We start from the raw sequence: 21,950 nt of genomic DNA, 5'->3' as shown, positions 1-21,950 counted from the left end.
CAAACAAATGTAACTATATATGATGTAACATCATTATTCAGACTGAATGTGCTCTACTACAAACCTCAGTGGTGAACAGTAGCCCCGGCAGAAAGGACAGAACACAGTATCCAAGGGTAACGACGACTCGCCATTTCAGCAGCCAGGGGAACTCATCCAAAATGGCCGATATCACGGTTTCCACCATAGAGAACTAGCAAACCGATGAAATATGCGTTAAAAATATTGGATTCACAAAGTTTTAAGCAGTTTACTCTTACTAACTTGGTTAAGTGAAAATGCACTGTATAGGTAATAATATAATGTACTTTTACACATTATGATACATTACTCGAGCGGATTTTCTATACATTATAATCAGTTGTGAGTGAGTGAGTGATTTAAGATTTTAAGTCAGCCATGTCGTGACTAAACACAAGTTGTAATTTCATAATAAACGCAGGTAAATTATAAAACTCTGTCAACGAAGGACTGTAAAATAACCAGTTTATCTCAGATTTTAATTTATAACTAGTACTGAACTATAAAACATTTTAACTATACAGTCAAGCACCGTTGTATCGAAATTCATGGGCCCAAGAAAAAATATCGAGTTATCCGAACTTCGAGACATCCGACCAGGCATATCACTATGAAAGAAACAAAACGCTTCTCAGTATGTTTTGATTCGAAACTATAATCCGTTATCAGTAGTGTTTAGTCGTAACAGTGACTACTTCCGAATTAAATCCTTCTTAATTAATCATCATTAAATAACAAACAAGTGACACCTTCAACTCAATTAGCCCTGATTAGTTTACACTACCGCATCCCTTTGATTCATGCCGCACCGTGTGTAAACGTGTGGAATCATCCTTAGTTCAGAGGGATACTTGCCCATGAAAGGAAGGTGACTATCGAGTTTCTCTGCAAATATCGACTTTAAAGGGTAATTTTGCTTGTTGTGACCATGAAATTCTATCGAGATATCCGAAATATCGAGACATCCGTATCCAGTTAAAAGAGCTTGAATATTGATAAATTATGAAGGATTTTGTCGGGACCGAGATGTTATATCGAGACAACCGAGTTATCGAGTTATCAGAGTTCGACACAACGGTGCTCGACTGTATATGACAATGCAATATAAAAACAGGCTATAGATTGCCAACGGCTGAAGGTAGGTGACAATACTAGGGACCATGGGGACTTACTAATCAGTTGTGAGAGTGTCATCAGTAATTGTCACCTTTAGCTGCGATTCAGGATCAGTTACGAAAGTTAACATGGTCTGAAATTTCTGCCCCTCACGAAGATATATTGCAGATGGGCTAGAAAGATGTTAGAAATTCTCAGATTCTTTCTTGTTTGTTAGTTAAACGGTTAAATCTATGTTAGTTAAACGGTTCAATATAAGTGACAATTCAGTCAAAGAAGCATTGCATTCCCACTAAATGTATATTGAGGCCGTGTTCGTATGTTTTTTTTCAATCCGTCATGATTTACTAAATATTGCCGCTGCTGAACAGACCTTTCCGGTTCCACATCCAGTAAAGGGCGGTTACACCATCAGGTAACCCATCTCTACTCTCATCACGTGGACCGTTTATGTCCTTGTTCGAATACATGACAGCTATTTAATATAAATGCATATATTAATCACTTCTGTAGGCATATTAACCCCTTTAAAACAATATAAACTGAAGTAGTACCTGTGCAGAAAACTAAATGGTTAACTCACCAAAGTGTCAAGCCCCAACAAAATCAGCATAAAGAAGAAAATGAAACTCCAGAGTTGTGGAAGCGGAAGTTGAGCCAATGCTTCTGGGTAGATCACAAATCCAAGTCCTGGCCCTTTAACAGATATAAAACAAAGTACATGTAGTCGAGATTAAGAACTGGGTTGGTTTTTTTTATGTGTAACGTCATATGGCAAAATTGTATAGTATAGCACGTCTTATCTGTTGACCTAAAGTGTCACCTAAGCCAGGCCAAGATGCAGAAAGCTGGGTTCAAATCTTAGACTGGTATCGATGTATTAGCAGCCATGATGTGTGTCTTTCACAAAGTTTGTAAACTGATTTGCTGCATGTTGTGCTTTTAAATCCTCAATCAAACAGATTGCCCGAGAGAGTATTTGAAAAGTGGGCATTAAAACAAACCCGCTTTACTCAGGATATATAGTGATAACTTTCATCACCTAATACAGGTCTACTAATAACAGGCAGCAGAGAGCAGCCGAAGTAAAGAATATGCACATAATTCAAATGCAAACAACCACAAAACATTTGGGCATGAAGTGTGCGTGATAAGGATTATTGTAATGATTAAAACACGACACGATTTCAGTGGAGACCGCAACAAAGCACTGGGTGCTCAATCGGGTTCTTAATCTTAACTTCTTTGTTTGGTTCCACTGAACATGTTGAGTGTTTTAGGTGTGGTTTACAGTTTTGGGGGATTGTGACTTGTTCGTATTTAATGCGTCTGTTTCTATCTAAAGTGTGTGCACGTTCATCGGTTCGGCTGCTCTCGGTGAGTTGTCTTTCATAGGCCTCTTACTTTGATAGGCCTCTTATAATACATTTCTAGCTCGTAATTTCCTTGTGAACTAATACAACGCTTACCCGAGGAGACGACATCCCCGATGGGGATGTTAGCCTCCTGCGCCATGAAGCCCAGGATGGAGAAAACAACCAGGCCTGCAAACATGCTTGTTCCCTCACTCACAAACGTACAGATGACGGCATTCCTTCACAAGAACAAAATGTACTCGAAATTATAAGAAATAAATAAAATATAATTCTGGGTCAAATGATATATTGTAGTATTGTTACATGTGAAAAAACGTTTCTGAGAAATAATAGATCTAAGGGTGTCATCATAATGTTTAACGCGTTGACAAATGTGACACATCGTTACATACAGACAAAAAGTTCAAACCGCACTAACAAGCATCAGTTCTACAGACCAATCCTCCAACATGAAAATGACAAACATGAAGCACTTGGTCATTCAATATCTGGTGTACCCTCCTCGCGCGTAGCAAGACACAGGTGCACCAGTTCTCGTGCTCCTCATCAAGTTCATAAAGAAAGTTTGCGGAATTGCATTCACTTCCTCAACTAGAGCTCTGTGGAATCTTGGGAGATTTTTGATGGGTGACCTGTGTACACACATCGACCGAGTTCATCCCAGGTGTGCTCATCTGGGTTGAGGTCTGGCGAGCAAGGTGGCCACTCCATCCGCTCTACACCCTGATGGCCTAAGGAATTCTCTGACAAATCCTGCCGTTGTGAGGCCTAGCGTTGTCGTCTTGCAGTAAAGAGGTACGACCATACAACCCATGCAAAGCTTGCAGGAACGGTACTGCAATAGGAGCCAGAATCTTGTCCCGATAACGCTTTCAGGTAAGATTACCGTCGACCACGTGCAGTTGAGTACGTCCAGAAGCAGTTATCCCTGCCCAAACCCCACCCCTACCAAATCGGTTATGCTAGGCCACAGTTGCAACTGTGATTCGCTCTCCATTGGGACGATCAATCTTCATGCCGACAATCATATAAGGACAAATTGAATCTGCTTTCATCTGTGAAGAGTACACGAGACCATTTCTCGCAATTTAGGATTTGAAACATGCAGGATAGTTTGCATAGAAAAAAGGGCAGGGCTTGGCATGACCAGCCTATTGATATAAACTGGACCATTCTTACACCCGTCTAAGTGAAGTAAGGGTAGAAGTGGTGCATTGGGCAAAGGGACGCTGTTCTTGGAACCAGTGCCCTCAACCACCAGAATCCGGTCCTCCACCGACACAAGGGCGCAACCCGCCGCAGGTTGACCAATTCGATCGCCAGCAGTGTGGTGCTGAGGCTATAAGCATTGCCCAGCACTCACCACAAGGAGGTGTCTCTTCACGAGTGCCTTCACAAAGTAATCTGTGTATCGGATATCGTTCACGTAGAACTAATGTGTCGGACGTAAGACGTTTCACGCAATAATCTGGCGTTCAGGTATTGGTCATGTAGAAACAATGTGTCAGAAGTAAGGCCTTTCGTAGGGTTTGATGTTTAGTACTCTACGAGTTCAATGATTACCTGAGACAGTTGGTGTTGAACCCGTTGTAGCTTGCCATGGTGATGAGACCTCCCCATGCTGGGCTGAGCGAGTAAAACACCTGGAGACAGGCCTCCAGCCACACCTGCAGCAGAGCAGGGACTCAATTTCACCACACAAGAGGATAGTATTTCCCTCGTAATTATGCAAAGTTACCTTTAAAGAGGAAGTCCCTTCGGCGAAGATCATGAAAAGATAGTTGTATTTACTTGACAGTAATATTTGGGTATACAAATACATGTCTTTTACCCAAAACAACAGATGAGAATCATTTTAAAAGACCACGAGTACTGAAAGTGGGAGTAAAAATGAAAAATCCGCTACTAGTAATAGGTAACAGGTGAGTTCAGTGATGCAGCAATCTGTGTTGTTCTGATACAAATCTAAACCATATATTGTTAACGAAAATATTAATATTAGAAACTAAATTTAAACAGTAAACTGGAGTGCAATATAATCATGTTTGTTGAACAAATTTCAGGTTTTTCTGAGTGTTTCCAATAAATCATAGGCACTTGATGCTGCTTAGTCTGTTACATCAATAGAAGATAATTTCATACAAATATTTTTTATATACGTGAACTGAATTATATATCAAATATGCAAGTAACTTATTTATTGTCTGTAATGTTGTACTATGTTTAATATATGTATAATCGTACCATCGTACTACCATTCCCTCTACTACTTGGGAGAGTCATATAAGTAAGGTAAGTGAGTGAGTGAGTGAGTGAGTGAGTTGAGGGTGAGCTATATCAGTAGGGTAGTGGCTGAACGGGTATACGTTTTTGCAGCAAACAACAGAGTAGCAGCACGCAAGCTCCTAATCAGATGGGACTCGATTAGTATTGTACAGAAAAGATCATGTCATACATGCCTTACTTATAATGACCAGAGGACCTTCTATGAGAACAGTGATCTTTATTATGTGTGCATCACCCACCTGTATTCCCAGCAGTTTGCTGAAGTCCGGAGTAAGGTAGAACATGGCGCCTGAAGGTCCTCCAGGTAACGTCAAGCCTTTGACAAGCAGGATGGTGAGGATGATGTAGGGAAGTGTGGCAGTCATGTAGACAGCCTGCGATAGATGGAACAATATATTTACACTATACTACACAGAACATATGGCTAGGCTTATACTCTAAATATCCACCATTGTATATGCAAGAATCACCACTACACTCACTGTACTAACTTTACACATCACAACCATTCTAAACTGTAGATTAATCTCTGGTGCCCACCGTATGCTATACAGTTAGCCCTTAGAACTAGGATAGAAACTACGATTATTGTATTTATATATTTATAGCTCAGCCCACAGACTAGGTAAGGAATCACCTCACCCAATAAAAGTACCGAGCAAAATTGAAGAAGGTGACACGTTGGTAAAATCACTATGACATAATGTTTGTTCACGCGGCAACAGAACTACCACGGCTGATACTCCTCGCTTCACTAAACACCTATTCTCACGAAACAATGCGAGATGGATACTGTTGGAAAATAAAAGTGTTCATATCTTGATGAAAATTTGTGTTTTGCAAACACAACCTTTATTCCTCAAAGAACAAGAAATATCAAAAGTCAGGGTGCGGTGTTATGTCTCTATAATTCTTAGTGTTATGAGAGTGTGTTTTTCGTAATTTGTATTATCATTGATTAGGTGATAGTCATTATGGGTCGCAATGTTTAAAGTTTTGAGTGTGGGTTTTTGCTTGCATCTCGCATCATATATGTTCAATGGCAAAAGTATTTTTAGCTGTATTTTTAGATAGCGCTTCAGAGCTGCCTTCCTTGGCTGGCTAAATGTTGTTTTGACTTCCGGGTCTTGTCACGTCTTGTGTTTTCGATGACTTTCGTGAACGTTCTGAGAGAATAATGATGGAGCCTAGTTTTGCTAGAACGCTCGAGATCTGTGAAAGAACTATACTGAGTCAAAAAAGAAACTTCACAAAATGTAATTTGAAAAATAATGATTTCATAGGACATTTATCCTACCTATTAATAAAGTCGTTAACAGTCTGTGACTTGCCTTTTAACTTAAAACATGGTTTACATTTGACCTGTAGAATATACCTGAACCTCAGGATTAATAAGCAAAATAGGTTATTGATACGCGTACAGTGTTTACTATATATCTATACTGAGTCAAAAAAGAAACTTCACAAAATGTATTTTGAAAAATAATGAATAATTTTTCTCTGATGATACATCTATGTATCCGAAATGGGATCCCTATCTTTCGACTCTAGAAAAACGTCAGCAAAACCCACTCAAGCTCAGCTCACCTTCCCGACTGACCTGACGCCCTTTACAATGCATCCGAAGATGAGTATCCAGGATGCCAAGAGACACAGCGCCAGCTCCCACTTGATGCTGCCCAGCTGCTCCAGACCTCCACTGATACCGAGGACTTTATACCTGGAAACACATCAGGTGAGTTGGGTTAACATGGCCACACCCACTGATACCGTGGGCTTCATACCTGGAATCACATCAGGTGAGTTGGGTTAACATGGACACCCCACTGATACCGAGGGGTGATTCTTCCAAATTCCAACTGCAAGAAGTACCGGAGATCGCGGAAGGCAGAGAAATATTCTGCAAACGTCTGCAAGATATCCAGGAAAACGATTGCAAGAATTACAAGAGGCAGCACATGTGGAAGAATGGAGAAGAGAAGCATTGGTTATCCTAGAAGGCAGGAGGAGAGCACGGCAGATAGAACAAGAGTGAGTTAGTGAGTGAGTTAAGATTTTAAGTCACTTTGGCAATATTTCAGCCATATCGTGACTAAATCAAGTTATAAATATACTGAACATCATTGAAAACGCACCACTTATAAAAGTTCAGATCATTAAAAGCACGTGTAAGGAACTGATATTTTTTGAGTGGATAATAACAGATGGACGACTGACAAAAACAACAACACAAAAAAGGCGATCATCTGGATGTGTTGCTGGGCCAGATACTGCATGGTAAGTCTTGTTGTGTGTGCCTGTGCGTTGTCCTGTTGAAAAGTATGGACATCTTGGTGGTGATTGAAGACACATACGATGTGATTCTGAAGAATCTGCTCACTGTAATAAAGGGCATCAACTCTCCCTTGACAGACATGAAGGCAGTCCTCTGATTGTAATTTATTCCATCCCAGATCATGACACTCCCACCACCCAAAGGTCTGTCTGAACCAAACACTCATCAGCATAACGTTCACCACGTCTACGCCAAACACGTAATCGGCCGTCAGCATTACTTTGATGAAGACGTGACTCGTAAGTGACTACCACACCATGCCATTGTTGTAACCTTTACTGAAAATGCCTGCTAGCCCATTGCATACGTTCATTACAGTGTCTGTCAGTCAGAATTGGTCCAACGTAAGGACGTCGAGCATAGAGCCCTGCAGCGTGTAGACAGAGTCGCATGGAGTGAGCGCTGATGACCCCCCACGTCAACCTTGAACTAGTGCAGCAGTCCTGGCAGTCGGCAGTGTTCAATCACTGATATGGACAAGGAAAAGTTGGCGATCCTGATGGAGCGTCGTAACACGTCGTTGCCAAGGTCATTGAAGGTCCCGGGTGCTGCCTGACTACTGATGTCGTCTATGAAGCCTAACGATGGTGGAGTGGCCAAGTCCAAGTTGCCTAGCAATATCCCTGCTCTTGGTACCTACCTGAATCATGCCTATGTGCACGTTCTCTTTCGTGAGGTGTTAACCTCGGCATCTCTGTCCTCGTTTCACAATCGTTAGTGAAGCAATGAGAATTGGTTCTCATACACCTGCTTTTAATGTCACAGTCAGTATGATTTCAGAATGAAATTCGCACTGTGTCCATGGCGTAGCTGCATTCTTATGCATTTTGTAATTAAGAGTCATACTGTAGACAGGAATTTGTTTCTAAAGCATTGTTTCAACTGGATATGCCCTTCGACTTCATATTACTGTAGTTATATTCATTGATCATTGTCATGCAGAAATCTATATTGATGAAAATATGGACAATTTTAGACTGGTGCATTTTCAATGATGTTCAGTATATATTAAATATTAAAGGTAAATTATAAAATTCTGTCTGCGAAAGAAACAACTAGATTATCACAGATATAAATATAAAACTTTAGTAATTAAATCTAAAATACAATACAATTAAAAAAAACAGGCTATAGATAACTGAAGACCACCGTACTAGGGACCATGGGGACTTACAGTACATCTGCTTCCTGCATGGACCCTAGGTGAATTTACACCATCCCTTCAGCCGTTAGTAATTTAGCAAATCTAGCCATACACTAAACGATAGGACAAGAGCAGTGTGGAGAAAAACTGGAGCAACTAGGAGAAATAGTACGGGAGAAAAAGGAATACACAAAGAGATCGGAAAAAGCTTGCACAGAAGTAGAAACAGCTCTACGAACTGCACAAACGAAAACAATAGCAGACGTAGGGAACACTACCTGGTCTAGGGTACCGCATAGAACTAGAAGCACAAACATCCAGCAGAGTAGTCTTGTCGTTAAAAAGACGTAGAAATGTCGATAGAAGTTTGGGCAAACAGACAACTGGAGCGTGTGGTAGAAGAGAACCACGACTTTGTAGAGGCTGCTACAGACTAATACGGGGAAAAACCTGTTGGATACCAAGAGGCTTGGCCAGCAACGAAGAAGAATACCCTGTTGGTCTGCATATCCGCATACAACCCATCATAACTTGCCAGTGATATGGAAGAACCCTATCCTGGAATCCCATTGCTGTAGTCGTTGCCTCAGACGCAAGAAAGCTATCTTCTATAAAGCAAGAATACAGCGACCTACTAGACGATAAAATGCAAACTATAGTGGTAGAGGCTGGCATAGCAGCAATACCAAAGCATAGAACCAAACTTCTAGATGTCAAACCTGGAAAATACATTGGCAGAAGGTTTGCTGCTGCACTATTCTGAGGGAAAGCGAGAATTGTTTTGTATCTGCTGCCAGTTGGGGAAGATGGCAACCCAACTACAGACATTGAAATACCGACGTATGGATACTTTCTAGAGAAGGAAATAGAAAAACTTGGTGGGGTAGAAGCCCTGCGGAAAGCAAACAGCTTGCTTCTCTGTAGAGTAGGTCCCGAAAAGACAACACCACAAAAAACAAAGATAGACTGGTGTCTGTAGCAAGAATACAGCTTGAAACAAATAGTCCCATCAGGGATACAGAATAGAATACCACCAGCATACCCAACGATATACCTTCTGCTACGATACAAACTGTTATGTTTACTAAGAAAGTAAGAAAGTTTATGGATAACAACTTCTTTATTATATAGTTGTTATCCATAAACTTTCTTACTTTCTTATTAGTCACCAACTTCTAAATGCCAATCAAACAGATGTTATGTTTACTGTTGTGCGTTTAAGTTCAGCCTTCTCTGTGTGGACAACTTGCTATCTCTGGTATCGGTGTCAGCTCTCAGGAATTTTCCCGGATAATTTATCAGGTCAGAGCAGGAATCCGTGCATTCAAAATCAGACTCAGTACATAGCAGGCTGTGAGTTCCATCACATTGCTCAGTTTTCTAAAAGGAGGTATGTCTATTCACATTATTGTTCTATAAGCGTCAATGTGCACAATCAAATTGATAAATCATCACTTAAGAATTTCAGTCAAATTCTATGTTTGCCTTATAAACGTTTATTCTTTAGTTTAACAGTACCTATTTCTATAATGTTTACTCAACATATGTGTGATATATATTACTTGAGCCATAAAATCCATGTGACAATAACAAGTATGAATCTACTTGTAGTGTTCGAATAAGTGTTTGCACAGTGGATATGAATGAGCACTTATTAATTTACCAAACTATTTCACAGTATATCTATGTATCTAAACAATGCAGTGGAGAGTGCAAATTGCCAACAAACGTCGACTATTACTTAACTATGATATTACCATTCATTAAATGACCAAAATGTAGACATGTTTCCAAATATAGGAATTTTCCCTGTTTCCTATGCCCGTATCCAATTTGCAGGCACAGGTTTGGTCACGTAGACACTCTTACTTGCTAATCAGCGATGTACAGGAAATCAGAAGATGATATTATATTGCTTATAGTCGGTGACACCAGTTCGCTATTTCACAGTATAAAGAATACGCCACTACCGTAGCAGCCAGATTCCTCACAGCAAATGTCAGCCCCCATCATACGTAAACATAGTATGCGACTTTTAATCATGAAATGGAGAAATCAGTTGCACGATTTGACCCCCAAAATCCGGTAATATTATTTGGTTGGTAATAAATTCCTATAGTATAGAATTAATGGTCTAGGTTGATAGATCTTTATGCAATTTTTAAGTTTTCGGATTTGTACTCTGCGAAATACTTTCACAACACAGGAACATTACTTAGCTGTAATTTAGCATCATCAAGAATGAAGTGACAGTGAATATTTATAGAATGTATATGTGTTTGTTTCAGAAGCCAACACAGACGCAAGAAGAGCCCGATGAGAAAGGTGAGTGATTATTTTCCATATGTATTGATGAAATGAAGTATTCTTTAAAAATATCATTGTTTTCTTTTCATTTGTACTAAATAATAACGGATGACATGATTAACAAACTTACTTACATGCATGTACATGTATTTACTTGACGGGATTTAAAACACTGTGTGTTAGCAAATGAGCCTTGTACCTATATCAGAAGATTACCTTTGTTTATGATATATCTACAATTACAAGAAGTTTCGACCCTAACACACACGGGTACAATGTGTGAAGCCCATTTCAGGTGTCCCCGCCGTGATATTGCTGGAATATTGCTAAGAGCGGCGAAAACTAGACGCACTCACACAACTCTAATAATTCTGGAACGTTTTGGAAACCCCATGGATAAACGTTTTCAGAAGGTGCCTCGCCAAAGTTTTGTCAAAACGTTTTTAAAACGTAAAAAACAAAAGTAAATTCACAAAATTATGTTTTTAAAACACAAGGTTAGGGATTTCTCATTTTGCCCATGTGTTATGTGGGGATTTTCTCATGTCTTGGTGCAGTCAACTGTTAGAGTAAGTGAGTGAGTTAATATTTATCGTCACACCACCTGTTAGATCCTCCCTTGGCTACACTCACTGATACCAGAGTGGGGAGCAGGTCTAGAAGAGAGGGAGGAATGTAGTGATCAGTGCTTCCGGGTGTGATGGAGGCACGTGACAGGGCTTACCCGCCAATTCTGACAAGTAACAGGAGGAAGATCGAGACAGACAAGCAAAGCGATCGGACGTACCTAGCCTAACGAACCAGAGTGAGTGAGTGACTTAAAAGTTTTAAAGTCACATCGGCAATATTTCAGCCATATCGTGACTAAACTAGTTCTAAATTCATAACACACACACACACACACACACACACACACACACACACACACGGCTGTATCCTCAAAGGTCCTCCTGAGAGGGTACGTAAGTCCCAAACACTTTCAAAGTCAATTTGGCACAACCATACTTTTTAATCGTAGTATTTCTGTTATTTTAACTTTCGACTAAGTCTTCCTACATCGCCAGCGGCTGAAGGGATGGTGTAAATCCAGCTAGGGTCCATGCAGGAAGCAAATGTACTGTAAGTCCCCATGGTCCCTAGTATGGTGATCCACCTTCAGTTGTTGGCGATCTATAGTCTGTTTTTATATTGTATTTTCCAAATAGTGCTATTTTCTAACTTTCCACGCTGGTTTTAATTCTAATTGTGATATTCTAGTTGTTTTACTGTCCGTCGTCGACAGGTTGTTACAATAATACATATATTCCATTTCAATGTGAAATATGTTCTCGTCACGATATGGCTGCAATATTGCCGATATGACGTTAAATAATAACTCACTCACTCTCTCTCTCTCTCACACACACACACACACACACGCACGCATATCATCAAGATTATAAACTGAAATCAATGCTGAAATCTAGAAAAATAATAAATAGCAAAGGACAAAATCAGAATCTTAAAAAGATACGAACAAAATCCAACTTTATTTTAAAGAAACAGAATTTATCAAATCTTACTGTGTCTAGATGCAACAGAGGTAACTGTGGAACGTGTCGACATATTGTTGAAGGACACTCTGTAACTTTCACCAGACACGGAGAATTCTATGTAAAACAGTATTTTGACTGCGCTTGCAAAAACATAATATATGTCATAATATGCACAGGCTGTAATGAACAGTATATTGTTCAATCAGAAAATTTAAGAGCCCGGGTTCGTGTCCACAAACAACAAATAAAGTGTCCTGAAACCCGATGTATCCCACTGAGTGAACATCTAGATATCAGTGCGAAAGGAAACGATGGTAAATTTACAATATTTCCTTTTTATCAAGTTCAAAATTCGGACAAAGTATTTTAAAAGAACACTACTTCATAGACAAGTACAAACCAATGTTAAACCATTGCAAGCTGTCACCTTGTCGCTCTAGAATGTTGTCCCTATTGTGACGTCACAATATATATGTAATAGACGTCATACTGTAACCGCTACAATCTCCCTGAAGAGTAAGGAACGAAACATGTTGGAGAAAAAGGCATTCTGTGTTTATTTATCTATGTAATATATATATATATATATATATATTACATAGATAAATAAAAACAATGCCTTTTTCTTGTGTAAACATACACCACCTTGTACATCTACCTCATTAATTGTGTAAACATCATCACTTACTGTTCAACTTTACCATGTATATAAATATACCTTGCATCTAGTATTGTACATCATTTGCTTGATAATGGTGTTAGTAGCTACACCGAAACGTCGCTCATATCATATTAAAGAAGGTGTATATCCATATAACTCTCCTTGTTGTTCATCACACCACCTTCTAAATGCCACTTAAACAAGTAATGCATTTTTCTCCAACATGTTTCGTTCTTTACTCTTCAGGGAGATTGTAGCGGTTACAGTATGACTATATATATATATATATATTAAGTTACACCAAACAGGTAACTTAAAACACATATTGACACGTGCCAAATTCGACTCATGTATTAAACCTACAGTTAAAAGACAGGAAACAACTATTTCATGCACGCTCTAACATGGACTGCTCCGCAAAACATATTATTTATGTTATTGTATGCCAAGGGTGTCATGAAGAATACATTGGACAAACGGAGTGCTTGAGGGACAGAATGCACGTCCATAAACAACAGATTAAGGACCCCAAAACAAGGTGCAGCTCCTTAAGCGCTCACATCGACAAATGCGCAGCAGAAAAGGAAACAAAATATAAAATACTCCCCTTTCTATAAAATGAATAATGCTGACGCCATGCAGCGTAAAGCTAAAGAAACCTTCTTCATTAAAGGTCACATGCAACGTAAAACACAACTTTGCAGATTCTGATACCTTTCGGTATGGACATACCGAAACAAATAGTCAAAAATGCAAATTCAACTTATAAAGTTGAAAAATAACGCAATGAAAAAAAACGCGCGAAATCGGAGTTCAAACGTTTCACTAATTTTCCCCAGAGATTTCTGGGGGAAACGGGTTTCAACAGCTGGGCTGCGCCCATAGCACGTGCGCAAGTAAATAGGTTCGCGCAGCTTGGAAGCGGGTTGTCGGGTGAATACTCGGTGAAGGCCTTGGTGTGAGCTATTTTTCTAATGTTTTGTTGATATGTCACAGGCGCGAGCTTTTTATATGTTATGACAGTAAATGAACTGTTTATATAATTTCATTTGTCTATTTCACCACACGTTCTTCTTACCGAGACGCTTTCTCAGTTCGATACTTAAAAGCAATGTCATTATTTAGCGTTGACACAGTTTCTAACTGTGATATAGATATGTCGTTGTCACAGACAAAACTCAATGTCTTGTTTTATTGGCACCTATGTGGCTGCCTGCCTGTCTGCTAATGACAATATTCAATACACAACTGCAATCACTGACCACATGCAATTTGAACTTAACACCAATCAGGCTATACACCATAAACAAAACGCATTGATTTATGACCCGAGTTCGGTCTCTGTCACATTATGTAATTACACAGACAGGCAGGTGTGATACTTTTGAACAAGTATGACATGTTATGATGTCTGTTGATTGCAAAATGTTATACACAAAAAATGAGCATGTATCTACAAAACCCAACATCTCTATATACACACACAATATGAGGCCTGAAGGCGGCATCTGCTAATGAACCAGCCGTTACACTTGAGTGCACACCCACCCGCTCTGACTGGGTTCGGTATCCCGGCTGCTTCGTTTCGAGGGAGGTAAACCCAAGTACAAAATATTGCACTTTTGATTTGCGATTATACGCTTATAATTTTGTTTATTTGTTTTTTCATAATCAGCTATGCATATTATATGTCATGAAGAAGTGATAATTGTGTTTTAATTATGTTGAATTTTTTGGTTGCATGTGACCTTTAAGAAATTTTGTCCATCGTTAAATAGGTAACGCAATGTGTTTGAATTATACTTGTTTTCATTGTTCTACTAGTACTGTCAAGTTAAGGCACCCGTGAAGAGCCACCTCCTCGTGGTAGGTGCTGGGTAACGCTAAGAGCTCTTCAACGCCCCGTTGTGGACCCGGGGATATATTTGGTCCACCAACCCGATTGCCGTGGGTTGCGCCCCTGTGTCGGTGGAGGAAGGGAGTCTGGAACAGTGTTCCTTTTGCCCAAAAGACTACTTCGCCCCTTACTTCACCTAGACGGGTGGTAGAATGGGCCCGGTCATGCCAAGCCCTGTGCATGTATATTGTGCTGCACAAATATATTATATTGTTAAAAAGTTCCTATCAAATGTCTTGGCTTAATGATGTTTCCTTCGAAATTCAAATTAGAACTTTCATCAATAAATTGCCTAGAGTCTTATGCCCAGAAGGCGGTGGCTCATGGGCCAATGTGGTGGAGTAGTTATTTATAATTCTTCTGCTTGAGTATATCATCCAAGTATTCTTGGTGCTGCAAGTCGGAAATCCACTTGTTTTAAGCTTTGTCTATATGACACTCCATGGTGGGTGGGGAGCTTGGATGACGAACCAATATAACATCAACCATGGATTATCAAACTCCTAACAAAAACGATGATCAGCAACGACCCTCCATATCTATCGATTATTGGCCACGAGTTTTGGTTATCGAGACTCTCGACAAGACTCCATTAAAACTTAACCCTTACAATTTCAAAAGGTGTCTCTGGAATAGCAGGAGAAGTTAAAAACATCAAACGCTTGCGTACAGGATCGCTGTTATGCAAATTTAACAGAAAACAACAGCAACCAACCTGCTATCAATTGATGCATTCATTGGAGTCCCGGTTCTGGTGTCAGCTCACAGAACGTTACACAGCAGCAAAGGTATTGTTAGAGATCGAGATCACCTATTTGCAGACATGACTGAGCTCGATATTGTGTCCGAGATGAAAGACAAAGGAGTTTCATTCGTCACAAGGTTTACAACCAGGAAAAATAATGAGATTGTTCAAACAAACACCTACCTTTTTTCATTTTCTGAACCAATTCCTCCAAAGACAGTCAAGGCAGGCTATTGCAATCTGATCGTTGATGTATTCATTGCAAACCCTCTGCGCTGTTTCAAGTGTCAGAAATACGGACATGGTGTTAATACTTGCACATTGTCTGTTACATGTGCTCACTGTGCTGAGAATACACATGTAACAGAAGATTGTGATAGTATGTATAAAAAATGTGCAAACAGTTCGGGAACTCATTCGTCTTTTTCTAAAGAATGTCCCATTTGGAAAAAGCAAATTGAAATTAACAGAGTCAAGTTTTCAAGAAACGTCAGTTTTGCATAAGCAAAAAAAAATGTACAGTCAACTGAACTCACTGAGACTTACGCCTCCGTTACTAAAACTCCTGAAACGTCCTCAAGAGGAATTACTTCACCAGTAATCACTTCATCAAGCTCATGTCAGACTGACTTGACGTGGGTGAATACAGAACATCCCATCCAAATCTATCTTTCCTGAACAGTCCACTCAGACAACACCACCATCTACACAGCAAAACGTATCTCCTACCCCTTCTCAGTCTTGATCTCAGTGTGAAAAGAAGAATGAAAAACAAATAGTAAAATCGAAAACCTAAACAAGAACAGAACCTTCGAAACCAACTCGAGCTCCTAAAGGGTCAGATGATAAGATAAAATTGTTTAATAGGTTTGGATCAATGGAGGATATGGAAGTGGCACATTCCAGGGCACATAGCTTGTCGCCCTCAAAAAAACGTGCGGGGTAGATCCCCAATCAACCCACCAAAAAGATGATGTATTCCAAAAATATAGTACAGTGGAATTGTAGAGTATTAAGGACTAATTTAAATGATTTACATTCTGTCTGCAGGAAACAGACAGATACTTTTATCTACGTCAGTTTGATGCATATCATTATTTCTCACCTCCGGGTGACAGGGCCACTGGAGGCTCTTCAATCCTTGTAAAGCATGACGTTATCCATAGTCCTGTTACACTCACAACTAGTCTCCAAGCTGTTGCTGTGAGACTAACTCTTCTCCTTACCTTTACACTATGCTCTCTATATATTCTTCAACACTCCAGCAGTCTGATCTTCAAGCTCTCTATGACCAACTTCCTAAACCTTCTATTATAATGGGTGATCTTAATGGCCATAACCCGATATGGGGTGGTACAAGCACTAACTCTAAAGGTTAAATACTGGAAGATTTTATATCCAATAATGACTTGTGTATATAAAATCACGATTCAAGCACTAATCCGCATCCTGCAACCGGCACCTGCTCTTCTCTAGATTTGTAGACTCTAACCTCCTCAATGAATTTGACTGGTCAGTCCACAATGACCTCTGTGGAAGTGACAACTTTCCAACTATCCTTTCAGAAATTTATCCATCTGATTCCACATCTTATACGAGATGGAAATTTTCCAAGGCAGACTGGTCCTTATTTCAAACTTTATGCACATCTAAACTAAGACCCGAATATTTCAGTGATATTACTGATCCTATTGAGGTTTATTCTGACGTTTTAAATGAAATAGCTGATGAGTGTATACCAAAGTCCTCTAGAACTCCACATGTACGGAAACCATGGTTTAATACAGATTGTAGGCAAGCCAGAAAAGCGAGGAAAAAGGCAGAGAACTATAACCGCAATCACCCAACTGTCCATAACTTAAATAAATTTAAAATAAAAATGCGAAGGCACGTTGTACCTTCAAGCAAAACAAACGGCAATCTTTGAGGAACTATGTCTCCAAAATTTATTCACGTACGCCAAAGTCCAGAGTTTGGAACAAGGTTCAAAGAATTAATGGCAAAGGTTCAAAATCTGCTGTTCACCATCTTAAAGATGGCGATAATTTAATAACTGACAAATACAAAATTGCAGATAAAATTGGCGAAACTCTTGCCAAAATTCTTCATCGGCAAATTATGTCCCTGAGTTTCAGAGATATCAGAAACAACAGGAAAAGATAACAGTGAATTTTGAATCAAATAACGGTGAAGACTATAATGAACTGTTTTCATTACATGAGCTACATACAGCTCTTGAGCAAACTCATGACACTGTAGCGGGTGATGACAATATTCATTATCAGCTACTGAAACACTTACCTGAACCATGTCTGGTCACACTTTTACATATATTTGACAAAATATGGACGTCCGGAAATTTTCCTCCCTCGTGGCGTAATGCCATTGTAGTCCCGATATCAAAACCTGGCAAGGATCATACAGATCCCCCAAATTACAGACCGATATCTCTAACTAGCTGTGTCTGTAAAACCATGGAACGTATGGTGAATAATAGATTAACTTGGTATCTTGAAACCAATAACCTTGTAACAAATATTCAATGTGGTTTCAGGAAAAAATCGTAGAACCATTGATCATTTGGTACGCTTAGAATCCTTTGATAAGAATGCTAAAGTCAATAAACAACATGCTGTATCAATTTTCTTTGATCTTGAGAAAGCTTATAATACGACCTGGAAGCATGGCATTTTGAAGAATTTACATGATTCTGGTTTGAGAGGCCGTTTGCCTCTTTTTATATCACAGTTTTTAAAAGACAGGCAATTTCAAGTCCGAGTGGGTTCAATGCTGTATGATCATTACAATCAGTATCAGGGTGTCCATCAAGGCAGTATTTTGTCTGTCACTTTATTTAGTATCAACAGTTTATCCAAGGTGTTAAACGATTCAATTGATGGATCACTTTTTGTGGATGATTTTAATATTTCTTGTCGTGGTAAAATTTCAGGCAATTTCAGTTGTGTTTAAATAAAATAAATAAATGGTGTCTTGAAAACGGCTTCAAATTTTCCAAGTCTAAAACTAATTGTCTACACTTTTGTAGAAAATATAAGCCGCATAAAGAACCGGAACTATCTTTAAATGGCACTCAAATCAAAGTTGTCAAGGATGCCAAGTTCTTGGGTCTAATTTTCGACTCACATTTAACTTTTTTGCCGCATATTTAATCCCTTAAAGCTAAATGCCTGAAAGCCCTTGATTTGTTGAAAGTTGTTTCAAACTCAAAGTGGGGAGGGGATCAAACTACCCCTCCTCCACCTATATCGATCACTGATCCGCTCGAAATTTGATTATATTATATACCATCGTATATGGTGGAGCCTGCAAAGCAACCTAAAACTACTTGATTCTGTACACCACCAAGGCCTAAGACTTTGTCTTGGGTCTTTTAGAACCTCTCCTATTGATAGTCTCTATGTTGAGGCTGATGAGCCATCCCTTAACCAACGTCGTATCAAATTATCTTTACAGTTTTTAACAAAACTCTATTCTAACAAGTCTAATCCTGCATTTAACTCAGTTTTCAATCCTCTTTATGAGGTTTTATACAACAAAAAGCCTTCTCTTCTTCTTCTTCGTGTTTTATATTGTATTGTCTTCTTTAATTGGAATGTTTTAGCTTTGTTAGCTAGTTATATGTTATATCTGTGATTGTCTAGTATGTTTACTGTCCATCGTCGACAGGTTTTAATCTTCAAAATATTTTCATTTTTGGGGTATAAATTGCTTTCGTCACGATATGGGTGAGATGCTGCCGATGTGACGTTAAATATTTTAACACAGTCACACTGTCAATAATCATTGAAAACGCACTAGTCTAAAATTGTCCATATTTTCATCAAGATGGATATCAGCATGACAATGATCAATGAATATTACTAACATGAAGTCGAAGGGCATGTCCAGTTGAAAAACAATGCTTTAGAAACAAATTCTTGTCCTGTCTTAATTCCAAAATGCATCAACATGCAGCCACGCCATAAAAAAAGGGCAAATTTCATTCTGAAATCAGACTGACTGTGACATTAAAAGCAGGTGTATGAGAACCGATTCCCATTGCTTCACTAACAGTTGTGAAACGAGGACAGAGATGTCAAAAACACCTCACAAAAGAGAACGTGCACTAGGCATGATTCAGGATGGCACTAGCAGCAGGGATATTGCTCGGCAACTTGGACTTGGCCACTCCACCATCGTTAGGCTTCATAGACGACATCAGTAGTCAGGCAGCACCCGTTACCTTCAATGACCTTGGCAACGACGTATTACGACGCTCCATCAGGATCGCCAAATTGACCTTATCCATATCAGTGATTGAACACTGCGGACTGCAAGTACTGCTGCACTAGTCTAGTTCAAGGTTGACGTGGGGGTCATCAGAGCCATGCGACGCTGTCTACACGCTACAGGGCTCCATGCTCGACGTCCTTACGTTGGACCAATTCTGACTGACAGACACCGTAATGAGCGTATACAATGGACTAGCAGGCATTTTCAGTAAAGTTACAACAATGGCATGGTGTGGTAGTCACTGACGAGTCACGTCTTTATCAAAGTAATGCTGACGGCCGGTTATGTGTTTGGCGCAGACGTGGTGAACGTTATACTGATGAGTGTGTGACAGATCTTTAGGGGGTGGGAGTGTCATGGTCTGGGGTGAAATAAATTACAATCACAGGACTGCCTTCATAATGCCCTTTATTAATGTGAGCGGATTCTTCAGAATCACATCGTATGTGTCTTCAATCACCACCAAGATGTCCATACTTTTCAACAGGACAACGCACGGATGTATCCCCCATTGAGCACTTGTTGGACAAATTTGGTCAAAGTCTTTCGCGGCGACAACAGATGCGAAGCATCTGGGAACTTGAGGCTGCACTACTGCAGAAGTGGAATGCCATCCTCAAGAACTCTATTCGGACGCTTATTGACTCAATGATGAGACATTGAACTGCATGCGTCAATGCAAATGGTGGTCACACGCGATATTGACTTTTCTATTTGACCCCACGTGTGTTTGATCCTTTCTGACTGTGGAACATTTCAATGAATGAGCGTTTTTTCTGTGATGTTGTTTTTATCAGTCATCCATCTGTTACTATCCACTAAAAAAAAAAATCAATTCCTTACATGTGCTTTTAATAATCTGAATTTTTATAAATGGTGTGTTTTCAATGATGTTCAGTAAATATATATAGAATGCCTTTTTCTCCAACATGTTTCGTTCTTTACTCTACAGGGAGATTGTCTGAATCTCCCTGCAGAGTAAAGAAAGAAACATGTTTTTATTCTATCTATGTAATAAATTTGACTGAACACCTGTACTCTTTTGGACATTGTTGTGCGTATATATATATATATATATATATATATATATATATATATATATATATATATATATATATATATATATATATAATTAGACTAACAACTAGTCTCTGAAATGAACATATTTTACTGAAAAAAGTTCATAGTAAAAAAATATATATATAATGAAAAAGAGCCCTGAGACTTTTTTCATTTTCAGCCTGAAGCTGATGAAAATCTAGACTTGCCACATGTTCTAGACTTGTGTGGGCTTTCTTGGATATATTTGCTTCAGGGTCTGTACGAGAGACTAATATATATGCAACATATATATAACTCTGTCAACGAAGGACAGTAAACTTACTAGATTATCACAAAATGAGTTAAAACTAGCTAGCATATGTCTTAAAAAGCAGAAAACTATTTTTGGACAATACAATGTGCAAATGGGCTAGTAATCGCCTCTAACGAACCTGAAGTCAGATCTCCCCATTCACCAGCTTACGTAGCCAGGTAAGCAGTTTCTTCCCTTGCACTAGGCTTTCACAACATCAGTAGTACATTTACATGCAATGATGCTATAGTTACCTTCTTAATTCTAGAAAGGGTATGATGTACGCGTTAAAAAATATTTTGATTCGCATGCATTTTGACAATCATGCCCTGGGTTTATTCTTTTTTTATCTTATTCAGTGTGAGTGTGTATTTCACGGTGTAAAATAGAAACATACAACTAATTAGACAGTCACCAATCCCTGTTGTCACATTTTAGAATGATCAACATAAAGCTGCTACAAATATATCGTCGTACTTCAAATGTAAGTATGTAACTCGGAGGAAATAATGATAAGCAATTTGGTATAATTTAGGAAACATTAATGTACGCCTGGTAACGAAACATGCACGTGAGAGGAAATAGTAAAATAAGACCCATATCTGCTTCTGCTTACTGCCAGAACTCCTCTGCCGCCGTGTGGGCCAGGCTGTCATTGGTTCCCCATCTGTAAGTGCCGGTACTGTTGATGTACTCTGTTAGGGTCGAGCTCATATCCGTCCCATTTAACACTGTAGAGTTGCTGACTGAATACAAAAAGACGAGCTTTTTCATTATTTTGATGTCGGGTTTTGTTTCAACTGGAAAGTAAAGTGGCCGATATGCTGCTTTGGCACTACTAACACACAAATAACAATAATGCATAATACTGCGTTGATTT

The 21,950-nt window shown here is 39.2% G+C and overlaps 1 protein-coding gene across 1 annotated transcript in view; it reads right to left on the bottom strand.

Moving 5' to 3' along the window:
• The window catches only part of LOC124271277 (sodium- and chloride-dependent glycine transporter 1-like), an 85,185-nt gene that overhangs the window by 5,101 nt on the left and 58,134 nt on the right, over window positions 1-21,950 (bottom strand). Inside the window, exons 5-11 of the mRNA XM_046706377.1 lie at window positions 21,687-21,816; window positions 6,387-6,519; window positions 5,039-5,173; window positions 4,077-4,180; window positions 2,607-2,731; window positions 1,721-1,833; window positions 65-193 (exon numbers count right to left, since the gene is read on the bottom strand). Of these exons, the coding sequence (XP_046562333.1) occupies window positions 65-193; window positions 1,721-1,833; window positions 2,607-2,731; window positions 4,077-4,180; window positions 5,039-5,173; window positions 6,387-6,519; window positions 21,687-21,816 (869 nt within the window). The remainder of the gene's footprint in view (window positions 1-64; window positions 194-1,720; window positions 1,834-2,606; window positions 2,732-4,076; window positions 4,181-5,038; window positions 5,174-6,386; window positions 6,520-21,686; window positions 21,817-21,950) is intronic.

Source organism: Haliotis rubra, unplaced genomic scaffold, assembly GCF_003918875.1.
Source record: "Haliotis rubra isolate DU_JTF1 unplaced genomic scaffold, ASM391887v1 Scf1592, whole genome shotgun sequence".
In the NCBI taxonomy this organism is placed as follows: Eukaryota; Metazoa; Mollusca; class Gastropoda; order Lepetellida; family Haliotidae; genus Haliotis; species Haliotis rubra.
The sequence above is the reverse complement of the archived record's forward strand: the minus strand, read 5'-3'. Positions and strand labels throughout refer to the sequence as shown.